General features: G+C 35.9%; 1 protein-coding gene across 1 annotated transcript in view; it reads left to right on the top strand.

Annotated features, from left to right (window-relative positions):
* The window catches only part of CLPX (caseinolytic mitochondrial matrix peptidase chaperone subunit X), a 45,682-nt gene extending 30,255 nt beyond the window's left edge, over positions 1-15,427 (top strand). The window contains exons 7-14 of the mRNA XM_028100329.2: positions 1,494-1,670; positions 2,280-2,444; positions 3,283-3,371; positions 4,318-4,482; positions 8,535-8,834; positions 10,456-10,548; positions 12,339-12,445; positions 13,693-15,427. Of these exons, the coding sequence (XP_027956130.1) occupies positions 1,494-1,670; positions 2,280-2,444; positions 3,283-3,371; positions 4,318-4,482; positions 8,535-8,834; positions 10,456-10,548; positions 12,339-12,445; positions 13,693-13,783 (1,187 nt within the window). The 3' untranslated portion in view covers positions 13,784-15,427. The remainder of the gene's footprint in view (positions 1-1,493; positions 1,671-2,279; positions 2,445-3,282; positions 3,372-4,317; positions 4,483-8,534; positions 8,835-10,455; positions 10,549-12,338; positions 12,446-13,692) is intronic.
* Positions 15,428-16,422: the final 995 nt, after the last annotated feature.

Below are 16,422 nucleotides of genomic sequence, written 5' to 3'. Positions count from 1 at the left end.
GAGCCCCAACCCAGGGGCCTCTTCAGTGCCTAATTTTGATGACTAGACTAACTGTTTACTTGAAGTGTGACCCTAAGATAATTGAAAGTGCCAGCCAGATGGAACAGGACCATAATAGTTTTATCTGCTGAACATCTGTCTATTGGTTTGATTAAAATAGTAATGCATTGGGAAGTACTGGTAGTCTTTTTTTTTTTTTAAGATTTATTTGAGAGAGAGTGCAAGCATGTACGTGAGTGAGGGGAGGGGCAGAGGGGGACAGAATCCTCAAGCAGACTCCCCGCTGAGCACAGAACCTGAGGTGGGGCGGGCAATGCCAGGACCCTGAGATGATGACCTGAGCTGAAATCAAGAGTTGGCCGCTCAACCGACTGAGCCACCCAGGTGCCCCGAAAGTACTGATATTCTTAACCCATTTATTAGAAACAAACTAAAAATAAATCCAGAAAACATAAATAGGATAAGAACACAGATACCTCAAATGCTGAAAACCAGGAGCAATATGGATTTACGCATCTGGATAATTGAAAACACTATTGGAATTCTTTCCTTCAGCTGAGAGAGTGAGAACAAAGTTGTTTTGTTTTTAGGCACCCAGTTGATACAATAATAGTTTACCAGCAGTATCATTCCCATCTAGCTAAGCACTGTGTCTCTAATAAAGGGACTGAAAAGAGCCATTTGGGATCCTATAAAACAAAAAATTTCAGATAGCGCCAAGGAGTCTTACCATACTTGGTTTCTCTGGTAGACTCAGAATCATTTTTAGATGTGAAAGAGACTGTAGACGTCATATGTCTTGATATTTTCACTTAATAAGTAAGGAAGCAGGCCCAGTAAAGTTAAGCGATTTGCCATGGTTCTCAACTACACAGTGACAGAAAAAGACTAGAACCCAGGTTCCCTATTTCTCCATTCTAGTCTTGGTTCTGTTACTGTGTTTAGTGTTTTTCCCTTTTCCTATAGTCCTGCTTCATTTGTACTGAAAAAATCTATATGCATTTGTTTGTCTTTTAAGGTGTCTCCAAATCAATTGCATTTTATTCTTCTACCTTCCAACCATGTGTTTGAAATTGATAGGACAGGTATTACTGGCATTTTATAGGTTAGGAAACATAAACAAAGTTTATATGACTTGCCCAAGATCATATAGCTATTTAGACACAATGGAAAGACCAGAGCTAAAGCTTTGTTACACCTAGCACTGTTCTCTTTCCCTTATACTGCCTTCCCTTAAGTGAAGGGGCGTTCCTCATACAGATTTACATAAATGAGGAGGGTGAAAAGAATCCATTTACTTTGCTTTAGGTTCCCTGAAAAATCGTATGTTATACATTTGTTACTAGATAATTTGAAGTTTTCTTTTTAGGTAAGACAGCATGTCAAAATAAAGTTTTTCTAAATATGTGATTATTCTTAGATTTAGGGTTCTATTGGCATTTTTTCAAGTAAAATCAAATGAAGCTCTAATAATTTCTTTGGCATTCTTTCAGAATTGCTTCAGATCGCGGGAATTAGTCCACATGGTAATGCTTTAGGAGCATCAATGCAGCAACAGGTAAATCAACAAATACCTCAGGAAAAACGAGGAGGTGAAGTGTTGGATTCTTCCCATGATGACATAAAACTTGAAAAGAGTAATATTTTGCTGCTTGGACCAACTGGGTCAGGTAAATAACTTCCTGAAAAAATTACTCATTTAAAAAAAAAACAGAATATAAATGATTCTGTAACCTCTGTCTTGTGATTGGGGGATTCTGGCTCTTGAGAAGAAAATCTAAGGCCAATCTTAGGGATACATTAGCAGTATTTCTGCATAGGCTTCAAGCTGAATTTGAGGAGTTGATATTGCCCTTTAGGTCAATCCCTAACTTTTTTTTTTTTTTTAAAGATTTATTTATTTATTTTAGGCAGAGTGCATGCATGTGCATATGAGCGGGGGGGGGAGGGGCAGAGGGAGAGGAAGAAGAGTACTGAAGAAAACTCCTTACTGAGTGCAGGACCTGACGTGGTCTTGGTCCAGATCCCAGGACCCTGAGATCATGACCCGAGCCAAAATCAAGAGTCAGAAGCCCAACTGACTGAGCCACCCAGGCACCACCAATCCCTAACTTCTTAATGGGAGTAATAAAAATAACATACCATTAAATCTAAATAATAGTAAAGATATACAAATAATTTTTTATTATATACTAGATTTAGTTTATTATACATTTTTGTAGACAAATTGTATATCAACATATTTTTAGTAAACTTTTAGTTGCTGTTTCTATTTGTAGGTAAAACTCTGCTGGCACAAACTCTAGCTAAATGCCTTGATGTCCCTTTTGCTATCTGTGACTGTACAACTTTGACTCAGGCTGGATATGTAGGTGAAGATATTGAATCTGTGATTGCCAAACTGCTCCAAGATGCCAATTACAATGTAGAAAAAGCACAACAAGGTATGTTTTCAGTATAGCTTGTCTATCCCCAAATGTAGTCTATTGGAGAAGCAGTCTAATATTAAGAAATACTATAATTCTTGTTGCGTCAAGGAGTAAAATTCTGTAATTGTATAATGATAGCTATGGTAAACATTTTCTAGCATACTAAGGGCTGCAAAGTTTGCTTTGCCTTATTGTTGTAAGATGGCTACTAGGGTGAAAACAGGCCAAATTACTATTCCATTAGATCCTTAATGCTATCATTGTTTTTCCTGTTCTGACTCCCCTCTAGACTCCTAATCCTGGGGTGGGGTAGGAGAGGGGGCAAGGACCAGGGTGGGAGAGTGCAGGATGAATCTAGAAACAGATTAGCTTATTGACCTCCGGGATGTCATAGATTCTGCATTTCTCCTTTCCCCATCTGTCATCTGTCCTTGTTTACATGAAGAGCTTGACAGCTGCCTGTCTAAATCCTTTAAGACAAGAGTATATAGATGGGAAAGAGTAAACTAAAGTTTTGCTAGTACCAGCACTGCATACACCTCATGCTTCCCACCTATATCTCTATCTCAGCTTCCTAGAATAAAGAACCTGAAAACATTAGTGGGGTAGTTAACTAATGTCAGAGAGAATTGGTTATCATACCCAAGTGATACTCTGTAAAATGGATTATAAAACATTTACACTAAATTATGAATGGGAGAGACAGCAGTGTATTTTTATGAAATTAAGCTTTGTATATGTTAAGTGTGAAAGATGGAATAACCTTGCTCTCTAGCTACCTAGTCTTTTAAAACTGAGGTTATCTTCTGTATGTCTTTTCCATATTATAAATAGAATCCTCCTTAAATTATAGGAATTGTCTTTCTGGATGAAGTAGATAAGATTGGCAGTGTGCCAGGCATTCATCAGTTACGGGATGTAGGTGGAGAAGGCGTTCAGCAAGTAAGCAGTTGAATATTTTGTTCAAGCCCACTAAAAGGAAGGGAACACATCAACCTCCCAAATATTGTACGTTTGGTTTCGCATTCAATTAGATTCTGTTTTGTTTATTTCACCCACCCCAAACTCCACATACCATTTTAAAGTAGTTCAGATCCTAAGAGAAAGCTGTTGGTGATTTTAAGTACCAAATTACCTTTCTTAGGAAATTAAAAATATTTGAAAGGATAGAAAAAATGAAATTTGATTTTTGTTGATTTTATTCTTTTGAGGCCCGGTTAAGTATTTCTAGAAGACTCTTGAGAGTTCTGGTTCTAACTAGACATAAATGAAGTATGTACATGTATCTTATTCTTTTCACTTAGATAATAGGATAAAATAGATAAAATTGTGTTTCATTCTATGTAGAATGATAATTGAAGTCTTAATGATCTATTGGCCAACTTGACTTTTTATTGGTAATGAATTATGATATAAAATACAGGATAAGGAAAATTGCTTTCATTTTTATTTTGACCAAGACATAGAGAGGTCACCCTTATAAAATGTGCTAGGTAATTTTTTTTATAAAAGCATCTCAAAATATAGGTAGTCTCAAAGTTTATCAACTATTCAAATTTTGAATGTTCCCACCATGGTTGGCTACCATCTTACAAAGTCATAATTCTGTCTTTAGGTCAGAATTATGTCTTTACCAACAGAAGCAACCTTTCACGTTGACTATTTCCTGAGTGCATCGGGAGTCTGTAACTATTCCAAATAAATTTACAAATTATTAATATGATAGTGCATTAGATTTTCATGTTAGTTGTAGAAATGTGGGAGTTTTCTTCAATTACGCTCGTTGACCATAACCACACATTATTTTCCCCTTTGAATCCCATTTTCTAAAGTTTAATAAATAATACACTTACACAATGATGCTATAAATCATTTGTTCTTCATTTAGGGGTTATTAAAACTACTAGAAGGCACGATAGTTAATGTTCCAGAAAAGAATTCCCGCAAGTTACGTGGAGAAACAGTACAAGTTGATACAACAAACATCCTGTTTGTTGCCTCTGGTGCTTTCAATGGCTTAGACAGAATCATCAGCAGGAGGAAAAATGAAAAGGTGAGTTTTTCTTAAGGGTTATAGAGTAGAGCACATTTGAAGTTATAGAGGATGGATAGTCAGTTTCTGTTCTCATACCTGCTGGCTGTCAGTTGTGGATTTTTAAGAGTTAGGTTTTCTTAGAGCATACCACAAATATATTCCTAGGTTTTGTCTTTTTTTTTTTTTTTTTTTTAATTTCAGAGAGTAAATTGAAAGATTTCTAAAGATCATATATTTAAAGGGCATTTTTAAAGTGTAACTTGATTATTTCGGTTTTATATTTTATCTGAGGAGTTCTTTTATAATTAGAGGTAGCTGGATCACATCAGTAAAATTTCTATTCAGGCCTTTTGCCCAATTCACCAGATCCTAATAAAGAGCTAGTCTTACCGTAGATCACCTCTGACAATCACAAAACAAGGGGACCAATTTGGAGGTTGGGGTAGGGCTGTGATCCCACTTAGTTTTATAGATTTTTTTAAACATTCTTGATTTTAACTTAAATAGCCTTGATTTTAACTGGAACTTACTTCATATCTGCAAGGTACATGCCCAGTACCTATTTGTTGATTACAATAAAATGTAATGTCAACACAGTGTCAAGAAGCCCAAAACACACCAATATTTTCCATGTTTTTGTGTTTTACATAATAGCCACAAATGATTTCTTTTATATAACATAATATTCTATCTAAAAAAAATATAGATCAACTCTGCTACATTGTTTGCTTTAAGTATCCTTGGCTTTGTACCCACTAGATTAAATAGCAGTTTATTATCAGTAAAAAAATAATACTGCTAATGGGATGGTTGCCTGTGGTAGTTCCTTTGGGTAGCCTCTATGAGAAAACACTTTTGTACGAATACTGACTGGGCCACATAATGCTGTTACTCCTTAGTACCAGGCCTTACTCAGCTAGATAAAGTTAGATTTTAATTTTTCATATTAGTTAATTTATGTTATTCTTGCTTTTGAAATTTTGCATTAATTAGCCTAACAAATTAGAAAGAAGAAATTATTTCTTTGTATGTGAGAGAGTGTGGGGGGAGGGAGATAACTTTATATTAAAAATTCTGGGGGCACCTGGCTGGCTCCGTTCTAGAGCATGCAACTTTTAATCTTGGGATCGAGAGTTTGAGCTCCACATTGGGTGTAGAATTTACTTACAAAAATTCTGTAACCAAAGACAAGGACCATGTTCTGATACTTAAAATTACTGCTTCCAAAAAGAATTTGAAGCTAGGAACATGTAGAAAAAAACAGTTAAAAGTAATGTCGAAAAAGAGATCAGAAACATGTAGAAGGCAGGTTTAGGTCCTAGGGCATTTGAACTTCTTAATGAAAAGTAGGGAGAAATCATGGGCTCTAGTATTACCTGAAAAGGGGAAGCGTATGAGGTCTTTAGGAGAGACATTAAAAAAGAGTTTGTCATATAGATCTTTATGGAAAAGAGACAGAGATATGAGAGTCTTCAGTGATTTTATAGAGGATTAAATACATCCATGTGGCTGTTGTTTTTATCAGCCCTTGTTGGAAGCCAGGGATACAATATTAAATAATATACCTATGTTCCAACCATATCAGACTGCTTGCACTCCTAAGTTTTATTCCTCTTCCTTTGCTCATGCCCTTCCCTACTTTAGTTCAGTTTGGCAAATCTATGTTCATCTTTTAAGACTTGGTGAAGCTTTCTTGATCACCTCCTACCCTCCCTCCCCCAGTACGTGCCTCTTTCCCTCTTTTCTACTGCTACAATTTCCTGGACGGTTGTCCTTCATTGCATCTGTGATACTGTAACTCCTTCATGGGTTCTCACTCTAAATAAGCCCCTTTAGGGTAATGGCTGTCTTCAGGTTTGTGTTTCTAGTGTTTTATAATAATGCTTTGTAAATGTTTATATATATTACATAAAATAAATATATTTTTAATTATATAGGGCTTATATAGATAATAAATGCTTACTAATGTTTAAATTATTGAATGGAAGGTATTTTTCTTTTCTTTTCTCTTTAAATTTTTTATTGTTTTGTTAATCACCATACATTACATCATTAGTTTTTGGGGTATTTTTCTTTCTGATACACTATTCATGTATACAGCTTAGAGAAACAGAGGAATGAATTTTTAACTTAGACTATTTCCTTACATACCATGAGCTTCTCTTTTCAACAAAAGCTGTATGACATATCAAAATTAAACTTTCTGACAATTGCCTGGAGTATATATGGTTCTTTTATACTGACTGAAGCAAGAGCCATACACCTTAGATACCCAGCCTTTTTTTTTTTTTTTTAAACAATGGGTGTGTGTGTGTGTGTGTTTAAAGATTTTATTTATTTATTTATTTTAATATTTACTTATTTATTTGAGAACGAGAATGAGATAGAGCATGAGAAGGGAGAGGGTCAGAGGGAGAAGCAGACTCCCTGCAGGGAGTCTGATGCAGGATTCGATCCTGGGACTCCAGGATCATGACCTGAGCCGAAGGCCGTCGCTTAACCAACTGAGCCACCCAGGCACCCTTATTTTATTTTTTTAAATAATCTTAAAATTTAAGTAAACTTAAAATTTTAATTAAGTAATCTCTACATCCAGAACTCACAACCCTGAGATCAAGAGTCACATGCTCCACCAGCTGACCTGGCTCCCTGATACCCAGACTTTTACAGCAAAGTTAGTCGTCTTGTTTAATGTCATTCTTATATGTTTTTTATAAAATTAGAATTATTCTAACTCATAGGTTGACGTGTTCAACCTCAAATCATGATTTTAATAGAAAAGTCACTTAAGCAGTGACTTAAGACACTTGTGCATAATTTCCTTATAAGGCACCTTGTTCCATAGGCACTGCTACTATTTACAATGTTAGAAAATTAATTTTGGTTACAAAATAATTACTGGTCTCCACTTTAACAGTTCTTACACATTTTAGGAACCACACTAGTCTGGAGGTCTCTGAAAAACCCTACAGCATCATCATCTGAGTTCTAAGGGACCTCCCTTCATAGTTTTTACCCATCTACTTTTTTTTTTCCCACTGTTCAAAATTTATTGGGTATTTTAGTTGGTATGACACTTAGGATAGTTGGTTGCACTGTCTTATTATATGGCCATGTACACTATATTCTGACATATATGGTACACAAAATAAGATCCTTCAGAACAGTTATGCATCGTACATGCAATACTGAATTTATACATTGGATCCCAGGACGTGACTGACCAGAAAAGATGGACTAGGCATGTTGGGTGTTGGGGGAAGGGAAGGAACCCGAAGCGACAGAACACACATCCAGTGTGCAGAGCAACCGCAGCTCTGCAGCTCTGGCAGTGGAGCCTCTGAGATGGTGGGGCTGACTTACGTTAACCAATTTAGGGCTACAAAGACAGGTATCATCCAGCATCAGGATACAGCTGCAGGGTTTGGTGAACCATTCCTATTTGGAACTTTAGGAAACGGATGTTTTTTCTTAGGCCATTTTAATATTACTTGAGTAACAGATCAGATAATAAGGACAATATACACAACCTCCAACTAAAATCCTGTTGTAGTCTAGACAGTGAAGTGGTACATTAGAAAACTTTAAAACTGCAGCTCCTTTTCGATCCCCCAAAATATATCTGCACTCTTCTTCAGATGGGCCTCCTCAGGAGTCTGAGTCACCTTCACAACATCTGAAATTCCATTCTGTCCCAAGATGCAAGGAACACTAAGGAAGACGTCATCTTTAATTCCATAGAGACCCTAATCATGGTGGAAATTGGATGCACCCACCTAAGATTCTATCTACTTTTACTAGAATTCATTCTTTGAGAGTTGGTTATTAAATGGTGGTTTAGTTCTCAATTCTAAAGGCAGATAGGCCTGAATTCACATCCTGACTTTACCACTTACAGCAAGGAGAACTTGGTCTGGGTACTTAACCTTTCGAAGCTCATTTTCTTCATTTGTAAAATATGAATGACAATAGAACTTTCATCTGTTGCAAAGGTCACATGAGACATGTATGCAAAGTACTTAATACAATGCAACTTCTTTCTATTTTTAATATCTGTCTTTTCTTGGTAGTATCTTGGATTTGGAACACCAGCTAATCTGGGAAAAGGCAGAAGGGCGGCAGCTGCTGCAGACCTTGCCAACCGAAGTGGAGAATCAAATACTCACCAAGACATTGAAGAAAAAGATCGATTATTACGTCATGTAGAAGCCAGAGATCTCATTGAATTTGGCATGATTCCTGAGTTTGTGGGACGGTTGCCTGTGGTAGTTCCTTTGCATAGCCTTGATGAGAAAACACTTGTACAAATACTAACTGAGCCACGTAATGCTGTTATTCCTCAGTACCAGGCCTTATTCAGCATGGATAAGGTTAGATTTTTATTTTTCATACTTCATTTGTGGGTTTTTGCTATTGAAACTCTGCATAAATTAGCTTAACAAAAAGCAAAAGCAATCCTGCTTATTTGGAATACCAGCCTATTCCTCACTAAATACGGGTCTAGGAATCAGGCAAGGCAGATTGTGTTACATTAGACATTTAGGAGTTGGCTTTATTTTTCTCCTAATTAAAATCGTCATTGAAGTTGAAGCCCAAGGATATATGTAGAGGGAAATTAAGCCAGCAGCCTACTCTCAACCCCTTAAGTCAGACACTTAAGGGGTTGTCCTTTCAGCCTTAAAATTTTCAATGCTTTTGTTGCAGCATACTGTGTATATACTTTTATATACTTTTGTCTTAAGTTCTCTCACCTTCCACACCTACTTCTCTGTAGTCAAACTTCCAATCCCACAAGCACATACATCTGGTCATATAGCTTATGTTTTGGGTTTTATGAACTTAGTGTCTCTAAATATTAGTTTCCTTCTCTTCATTCTGCTAGCACTACCTCAAGCTCCTTTATCATTCTTTACCTTGACCCATGCTTTTGGCTCCTGAAAGGTCTCCCTGTCTCAAGTCTATTTCTGCCCACCACCACCAAAATACCAATGTCTTCCATTTTACTTCCAGAATGGATCATTTTTATATTGTTGAACATAGTGCCCAGAAAATAGATTTTAAGTTCTTAATAAATATCTAGTGAAGGCATAAACACAAAGCTAGTTACTCCTCTCAAATCCTTCATTGGTCCCCTTGCTTTGTTTAATGCCCCCACATTGGTGCTCCCTTAGCACCATTGTGCATACACTGCTGTAAATGCTAGTTTGCTAATTTGTCACCACCCAGTAGACTTAAGTTCCTTGAGGGCAAAGATGGTAATTCCTCATTCCATCTCTAGTATATACACACATAAGGGCCCAATAAGTGTTGAATAAAGTCCTAGAAAGTCCATGTTAATCTAGAAAACCTTCTAAAGACAAACTTGTGATTCAAAATCATAGTGAGAACTGTTACTTCTCATAGGCTAATTGACATAAACAAGTGCTTGAAGGCAAGGTTGTAAAGCACCATAAGAGATAATTACCTTAAATTTTACATTTTCTGGAAGTAGAAATTAATAACCAAAATTTGCTTAATACCAAGATCTTGTGAAGTCTGATGTTCCAAAGTATGTTGATGTGTTTTTTTTTAGTATGTTAATAAAGTATCAGTAATTTGAACTCTATTTTGAAATTTGTGGTAATTTAGATTTGTCTAAAGTTTTGCCTTTGTTCTTTAGGATCAGAGGGTTAGTAACACTCTTTAAAATGAGTGATGAGTGTTTTCAAGGAAGAAAGTGATGGCCAAAAAATGCTTTAGTCTCTAGGGGGATAGATTGAGTCAAGACATGAAGATTCTGATCCTGTGTTCCTAAGTATTAGTGAATCTGTACTTAATATGCTTGAACTTATTTCTTTATCTGTAAAGTTAGGGCATTAGGCCCTTTTTGTTCTACGAAGACTAGGAATGATGGTAGGTAGTAACAGTTAATAGATCAAATGCTATATGGTTATATTAGGAAACTATAATCAGGTATTATCTAAGTTCTCATTTCTTTTTATGTATTTGTAGTGTGAACTGAATGTTACTGAGGATGCTTTGAAAGCTATAGCCAGATTGGCACTAGAACGAAAAACAGGTGCACGAGGTCTTCGGTCCATAATGGTAAGTTGGTGTTATTATACAGAAACTAGATTATTTTCTTGCTCTTGATTTTGCAAGTATTAAGCCTCCATGTTATTTCTTTGGAAATATATCCAGAGAACTGGCCTGGTATTGTTTCTTGTGATTTTTTTTTTTCCTCCATAGATTATGTTTTTCTTTATTATAAAAAAGGAACTGTGAAGTGTTTACAACAGGGGCACCTGCATGGCTTAGTCAGTTAAGCGTCTGACTCTGGATATTGGCTCACGTCATGATCTCAGGTTTCCTGCTTAAGATTTTCTCTTTCCCTCTCCCTCCCCGCCTCCTCTCTCTCTCCTCCAGTAAGTAAGTAAGTAAGCTTTTGCAACAAAGGAGATAATACCATTAAAGAAATAGAAAAAATCAGGATTCTGGGAAGGAGAATTTAGAAGATTTTACTCAGGCCTTTTGACTAACCTCCCCAGAGCACTGTCTCAGAGCCATTGAAATCCTCAGTCTTATCTGTTTGAAATTAAATTGCAGATATCCTATTTTTTACTGTTAAATTCTTCACTATGATATGAACTCACTATTCTTTCTTTCTTCTTTTCTTCCCAGAGTGTGAGCACAGGGGCGCACAGGGAGAGGGAGAGAAAATCTTTTTTTTTTTTTTTTAAGATTTTATTTATTTATTTGACAGAGAGAGATATAGCAAGAGAGGGAACACAGGCAGGGGGAGTGGGAGAGGGAGAGGCAGGCTTCCTGCGGAGCAGGGAGCCCAATGCATGGCTTGATCCAGGACCCTGGGACCATGACCTGAGCCGAAGGTAGACGCTTAACAACTGAGCCACTCAGGCACCCCAAGGGAGAGAGATTCTTAAGCAGGCCCCACACCCCAAGTGGAGCCCCATGCAGGGCTCAATCTCATGACTGAGATCATGACCTGAGCTGAAATCAAGAGTTGGACACTTAACTAACTGAGCCACCCGGGCACCCTGTGAACTCCCTGTTTTTTGTTCTGTTAGAAATTCTAGAGACCCAGCCTATTTTCAGCCATCACCTACTTTCTTCTTTATAGTGTTCTCTCCCCTACTTTCCAGGTCTGGCTGTACAGTGGGTTACTGTTTTCCTTTGTGCTCCCAAAGCAAGCACATGTTCCTGTTTTAAGGATTTCATTGCTAATTATTAATTCTCATCTCAGTAGGACTTTTTGATTGGAACTACACATTTATCACAGACAGTTTGAGATTATACTCTCTAATGAAGTCCTGGACTTCAGGTGTTACTGATTAAGGACAGATTTATAAGCATGCAAACTACAAGAATAGGTCATATAGTTACATTTTGAAAGACATTTTATGTACTCCCAGTATTTTCCTTAAGCTCTGCAGCCCTGTTGAAACAAGTGCTTTTTGAAGTCATAGTTCAAAATTGAAGAGTTTGGTAGAGATGGTTTAGGATTAAATAATTTTCAAAGTAAGGATTACCATTTGACCTCTTTGGTAATAGAATATGCCAAGAATTCTGAGTAACACAGGAATCCAGAAGTATAGTTTTATTATGTGTGCATGGTGGCCTAAGTAGACAGAGCTACAGATAAATAGCTTTCCCTTATAGAATGAATTCTCTCTGAATTTGGTTAGCAGCTGCTTTAATATGAAGAATATGAAAGCTTTTTATATTGATTTTTTTCAACATTCAGTTCCTGGTACAAAATTAGGGGTTCAGTAGTATTTGTTGAGTTAATGTATTCGATTGGTGGCCTATAGAATGTAAGTATTTTGTATGTAACTGCAGTTTTCCATATAATTCATTACTTTTTATCTCTTTAGGAAAAGCTGTTACTAGAACCAATGTTTGAAGTTCCTAATTCTGATATTGTATGTGTGGAGGTTGACAAAGAAGTAGTAGAAGGGAAAAAGGAACCAGGATATATCCGGTAAAGTGTATTGTCAAGCTTGAACAAATCTAAAACTTAAGATCTGCTGTTTATTGCTCTGGTTTATTGGTCTGTCAAAAATTGCATAAGCATCCTTATATTCATAAGAGTGCGGTAATCTCATAAATTTTCTGTAGAAAAAATTTTCTAATTTTGATTTATAAAATAATAGTATTTTGTGAGTCTTTGAAAATTGATCTTCAAAATAGCCTTCCCCTAAGGAAGAAGTATCAAAAGAGACATAGAAGTCATCCAAATGAAGATTTAAATGAACTTTGCTGCTAATTCTGTCATTTATGAATGACTTGTTTCATATCTTTCACAAAATTTTCTCTCGGTTGTATGTCAGTTGACAGATTGACACATCTTTCACTGCTTCATTTATTTATCCCAGGGGTCAGCAGAGTTTCTTGTGAAGGGCTAGATGAATACTTGAGGGCCTCGCAGTCTGTATTGCAGCTCCTCACCACTGCCCTCACAGCACAAGAGCAGCCATAGATAATCGTAAATGAGTGAGCATGCCAGTGTTCCATTAAATCTTTATTTAAAAAAACAGGTGATGGGCTTTATTTGACCAGCAGGCTGTAGTTTACTGACCCCTGATCTTTTCAATGAATATTTATTATACAGCACTTGACATTAGTGTTACATACCAGAAATTAAATTTCTGTTTTAACTAAGTCACAAGGTATGTTATGTTTTATGTTTGCTTATCTTCTGAGATAACTTAGGAGGTAGTTGATTGGTTATTCAGAGACTTAATCTTTTATTGGTTAATGACAATATATGAAAAAATTGTAGTGTTCTGATCATAATTTTGGCTAACTTGAGTCAAGTCAGATTTGGTCAGAAGCTGTTAACTTCTTTACTACAAATATATGCTAAATGTCAAGCATTTGAGTTGAAATAATAGATTTCTACCTTTTTGGTGGAAAAAATGATTTTTTAAGACTTCGCAGTTGAAGCCTTGTCAATTTATTTCAGTAATAAATTTGTTAGGGAAAATATTGGGAAAATTACTCAAAATTTCTTAAATTTTCTCAAAATTTCTCAAAAACTCTTAGTTATGCAATCTCAGTGTTTCTTGTATTTCACCACTAAGCAATGTGACTATTTAAGTGCTCTTAATATTTTCATTTTTTGTGTGTTTTTTCTAGCTAGATGGATTTATTATTTTGAGTCTAGAAATCATGTTTACCCCTAATTTTTATTAAAAAAAAAAAAAACCTAATGGCTTTTTATGATAGGGCTCCAGCGAAAGAATCCTCTGAAGAAGAGTATGACTCTGGAGTTGAAGAAGAAGGATGGCCTCGCCAGGCAGATGCAGCAAACAGCTAAACTGTCAGACTTCTGTCTTGTATATAAAACTTTTCCTTCTTTTGTTTATGATCGTAACTGTTTCTGCAGTCTGACATTAAAAGCATTGGATCTATCTTGGATATCATACATGGTCAAAAGCCTTTAGGATGTAAAAATCAGATCATGTATATTACGTAACATCACATTGATTTATACAGAGGACATTATGTGGACTTTAATGATAACAGTGTTCAGAGATAAAATGTACACTATTTTGGTTCAGTTTTTTAAAAATATGCTTTAACAAAATTCTTAGGAGTTCCTTTAAGCAATGCAGGTGTTGCAATAACTGGATTTTACAATAATGTTACTCTACAAATGGGAAAATAAATTCTTTAAAATTAAAATCAGGATACCATTTTTTAGTTTAACCTTTTTTCTACCCATATCTGTTACCTGAAAATATTGGAATTTTATTCATCTTAAAAATTGGAATATGTTGTCTCCAAGTAGTTAAAAATTTCATGGAAAAAGTACCCTGAAGAACCATATTTTGCTGATTTATTTAGTTGTATTCCTAGTCTTATCTGCTAATGCATGATATCAGCTTCCCAATTGATACTATAGAAAAGGCCATTCCCTTGCTGACTTGTCTGATTTATTTTCCATCCTTGATCCATTTTAGTACGATGAGCACGGCAGATGGAATTGACGTCTGCCTTAAATCTTCAGGAAAAGATCATCTAATTCTAAAAGTAGCATGCAGTATCAGTCATAGTAATGGCCATGTGCTAAACTATCCTGCACTTAACTAAAGTGCTGAGCTAGTTTTGTTTTGTTTTTTTTTGGTGCTGGATATCTGTCTAATTCCTTGGTGTCATAGAACATTGAAGAAAATCTATGCTTTGCTCTCAGCAGAAATGAATGTGTTCACACTAAAATTTAAGTTACTAACCTCCATTATAAAACAAAACTAAACAGTAGGGGAAATTTGGAGGGGCTTAACAATGAAAGTTATTTCATTTGATTCTATAAATATTAAAATATTTGGGTGCCTTTTAAGCTTAATGATGATACAAGTTTCTGTACTGTGTGTTCAGTTCAACCTCATTTGAAATTGTTTCAGTCAAAGTACATTTAAATAGTTATTTTCATTATTTGGTTTATAGACTCTTGAGTTTTCCTTCTACCCCCTTTTTCTTAGGAAAAGAACTTTAAGCTATTAGCAAATTCTAAATCCTATTGATGAAAAATTGGGCTTTCTATGATGTAATAAGAGATGTGAGATATCTATGGCTGGGTAGGACCAGAAATGGACTTTTGCAGAGTGATTAAACCTGGTTGCTATAAAATGGAACAGAAGCAGGTATCCTTTTTAGTCTCTCTTAATGGTTACAGTTCTTTTCAGGAAGTCTTTCATATTATAACTGTTCATTATCTTTCTCTTATAGCATCATCATTTTCCTTTTTGTAGAGTGAAAATTGGAGTAGCTACTAAATAATATTAAGGGTAATCCTCCAGAAATGGACTGGGAGACATTTTAGTCACAACAACTTACATTTGGTTTTGGAAGTTGTTAACAAAGCATAATTGATGTTTTTAAATCAAACAGAGTATAACTACAATTTGTATCTTGAAACTTATGTTTTGGCATTTGAATAAAACAGAAGTACTAAATGAAAGCCAGTGTGGTGGTATATCCATATGCAGTGCCATTTTTAAAAGGATACAGTTATCACGAGCTGCGTTGTTCTACTGATTGGTTAATCTTTGGCACTTTCATATATCTCTAATAAATGCTACTAGTTGTATATTCCACAGACAAAGTTCTGTTATTAAAGTTTATGTTGAACATTTATTGAGAACCTGCACTTAAAATGTCCTGCATGGGCCCCACACTAGATTAGACCAAGTTTTTCAAGAAGATTACTAGTCTGCTAGGGGAAGCAAACACAGACATCTCTGCATCTTAATAATGGAAATGAAGTAGGTACCAGGTGTGGGGACACAAAAGGTGGTGGCCCAGATGGATCTGGGAAGATGAAGGAGGAATTTGCCAGAAAGAAATAATGAAAATTAAATCAAAATCTTGACAAATGTGGAACAACTAGGGAGCTTTATTTAGGAGTTGAGAAATCCAAAGCTTATTTTTCACATGTCTTTTCCAGGTATACTATAAGTTCCACTAGGGTGAAAACCGTATATTCTGTTAACTATAATCAGCACCAACCATAATGTCTCCCATATTGGGTGCTCCATCCATTTTAAAACAGTAGAATATCTTGTATGCCATTAAGTTGTAATTTTATGCAGAAAATAGTGGGGCATTATTAGAAGGGTATTAACCAGGAGAGTTGCACATCATTAGATGTGTATTTGGGATTGTTGGGAAGGGAAGGCTCTGAGGAAAATGGAGGGAAACATGACAAGAGGCCTCATTGCGGACAATCCTCCAGCACTTGCCCCTCTCTGACCTCATCATTTTCCTCCTATTTTTCAGATCGGTTCTCATCATGCAAACAAAACTCCTTTGAATTCACATCCACTCCATAGTAAACTAAAAGTTGGTTTTCCTGTTTCCAGTTCCCTTTCAGACTTGATTCTGGGTGAGATGAGAAGCTATTGGAAGGTTTTGCACAGAGAAATGACATAATCTGACTTAAGTTTTAAAAGACCA

Source organism: Eumetopias jubatus, unplaced genomic scaffold (assembly GCF_037043125.1).
Source record: "Eumetopias jubatus isolate StellerSeaLion01/CBP00866 unplaced genomic scaffold, mEumJub1_p1.0 scaffold_7, whole genome shotgun sequence".
In the NCBI taxonomy this organism is placed as follows: domain Eukaryota; kingdom Metazoa; phylum Chordata; class Mammalia; order Carnivora; family Otariidae; genus Eumetopias; species Eumetopias jubatus.
Note: the sequence above shows the minus strand (reverse complement) of the source record. Positions and strands in the feature narration are given on the sequence as shown.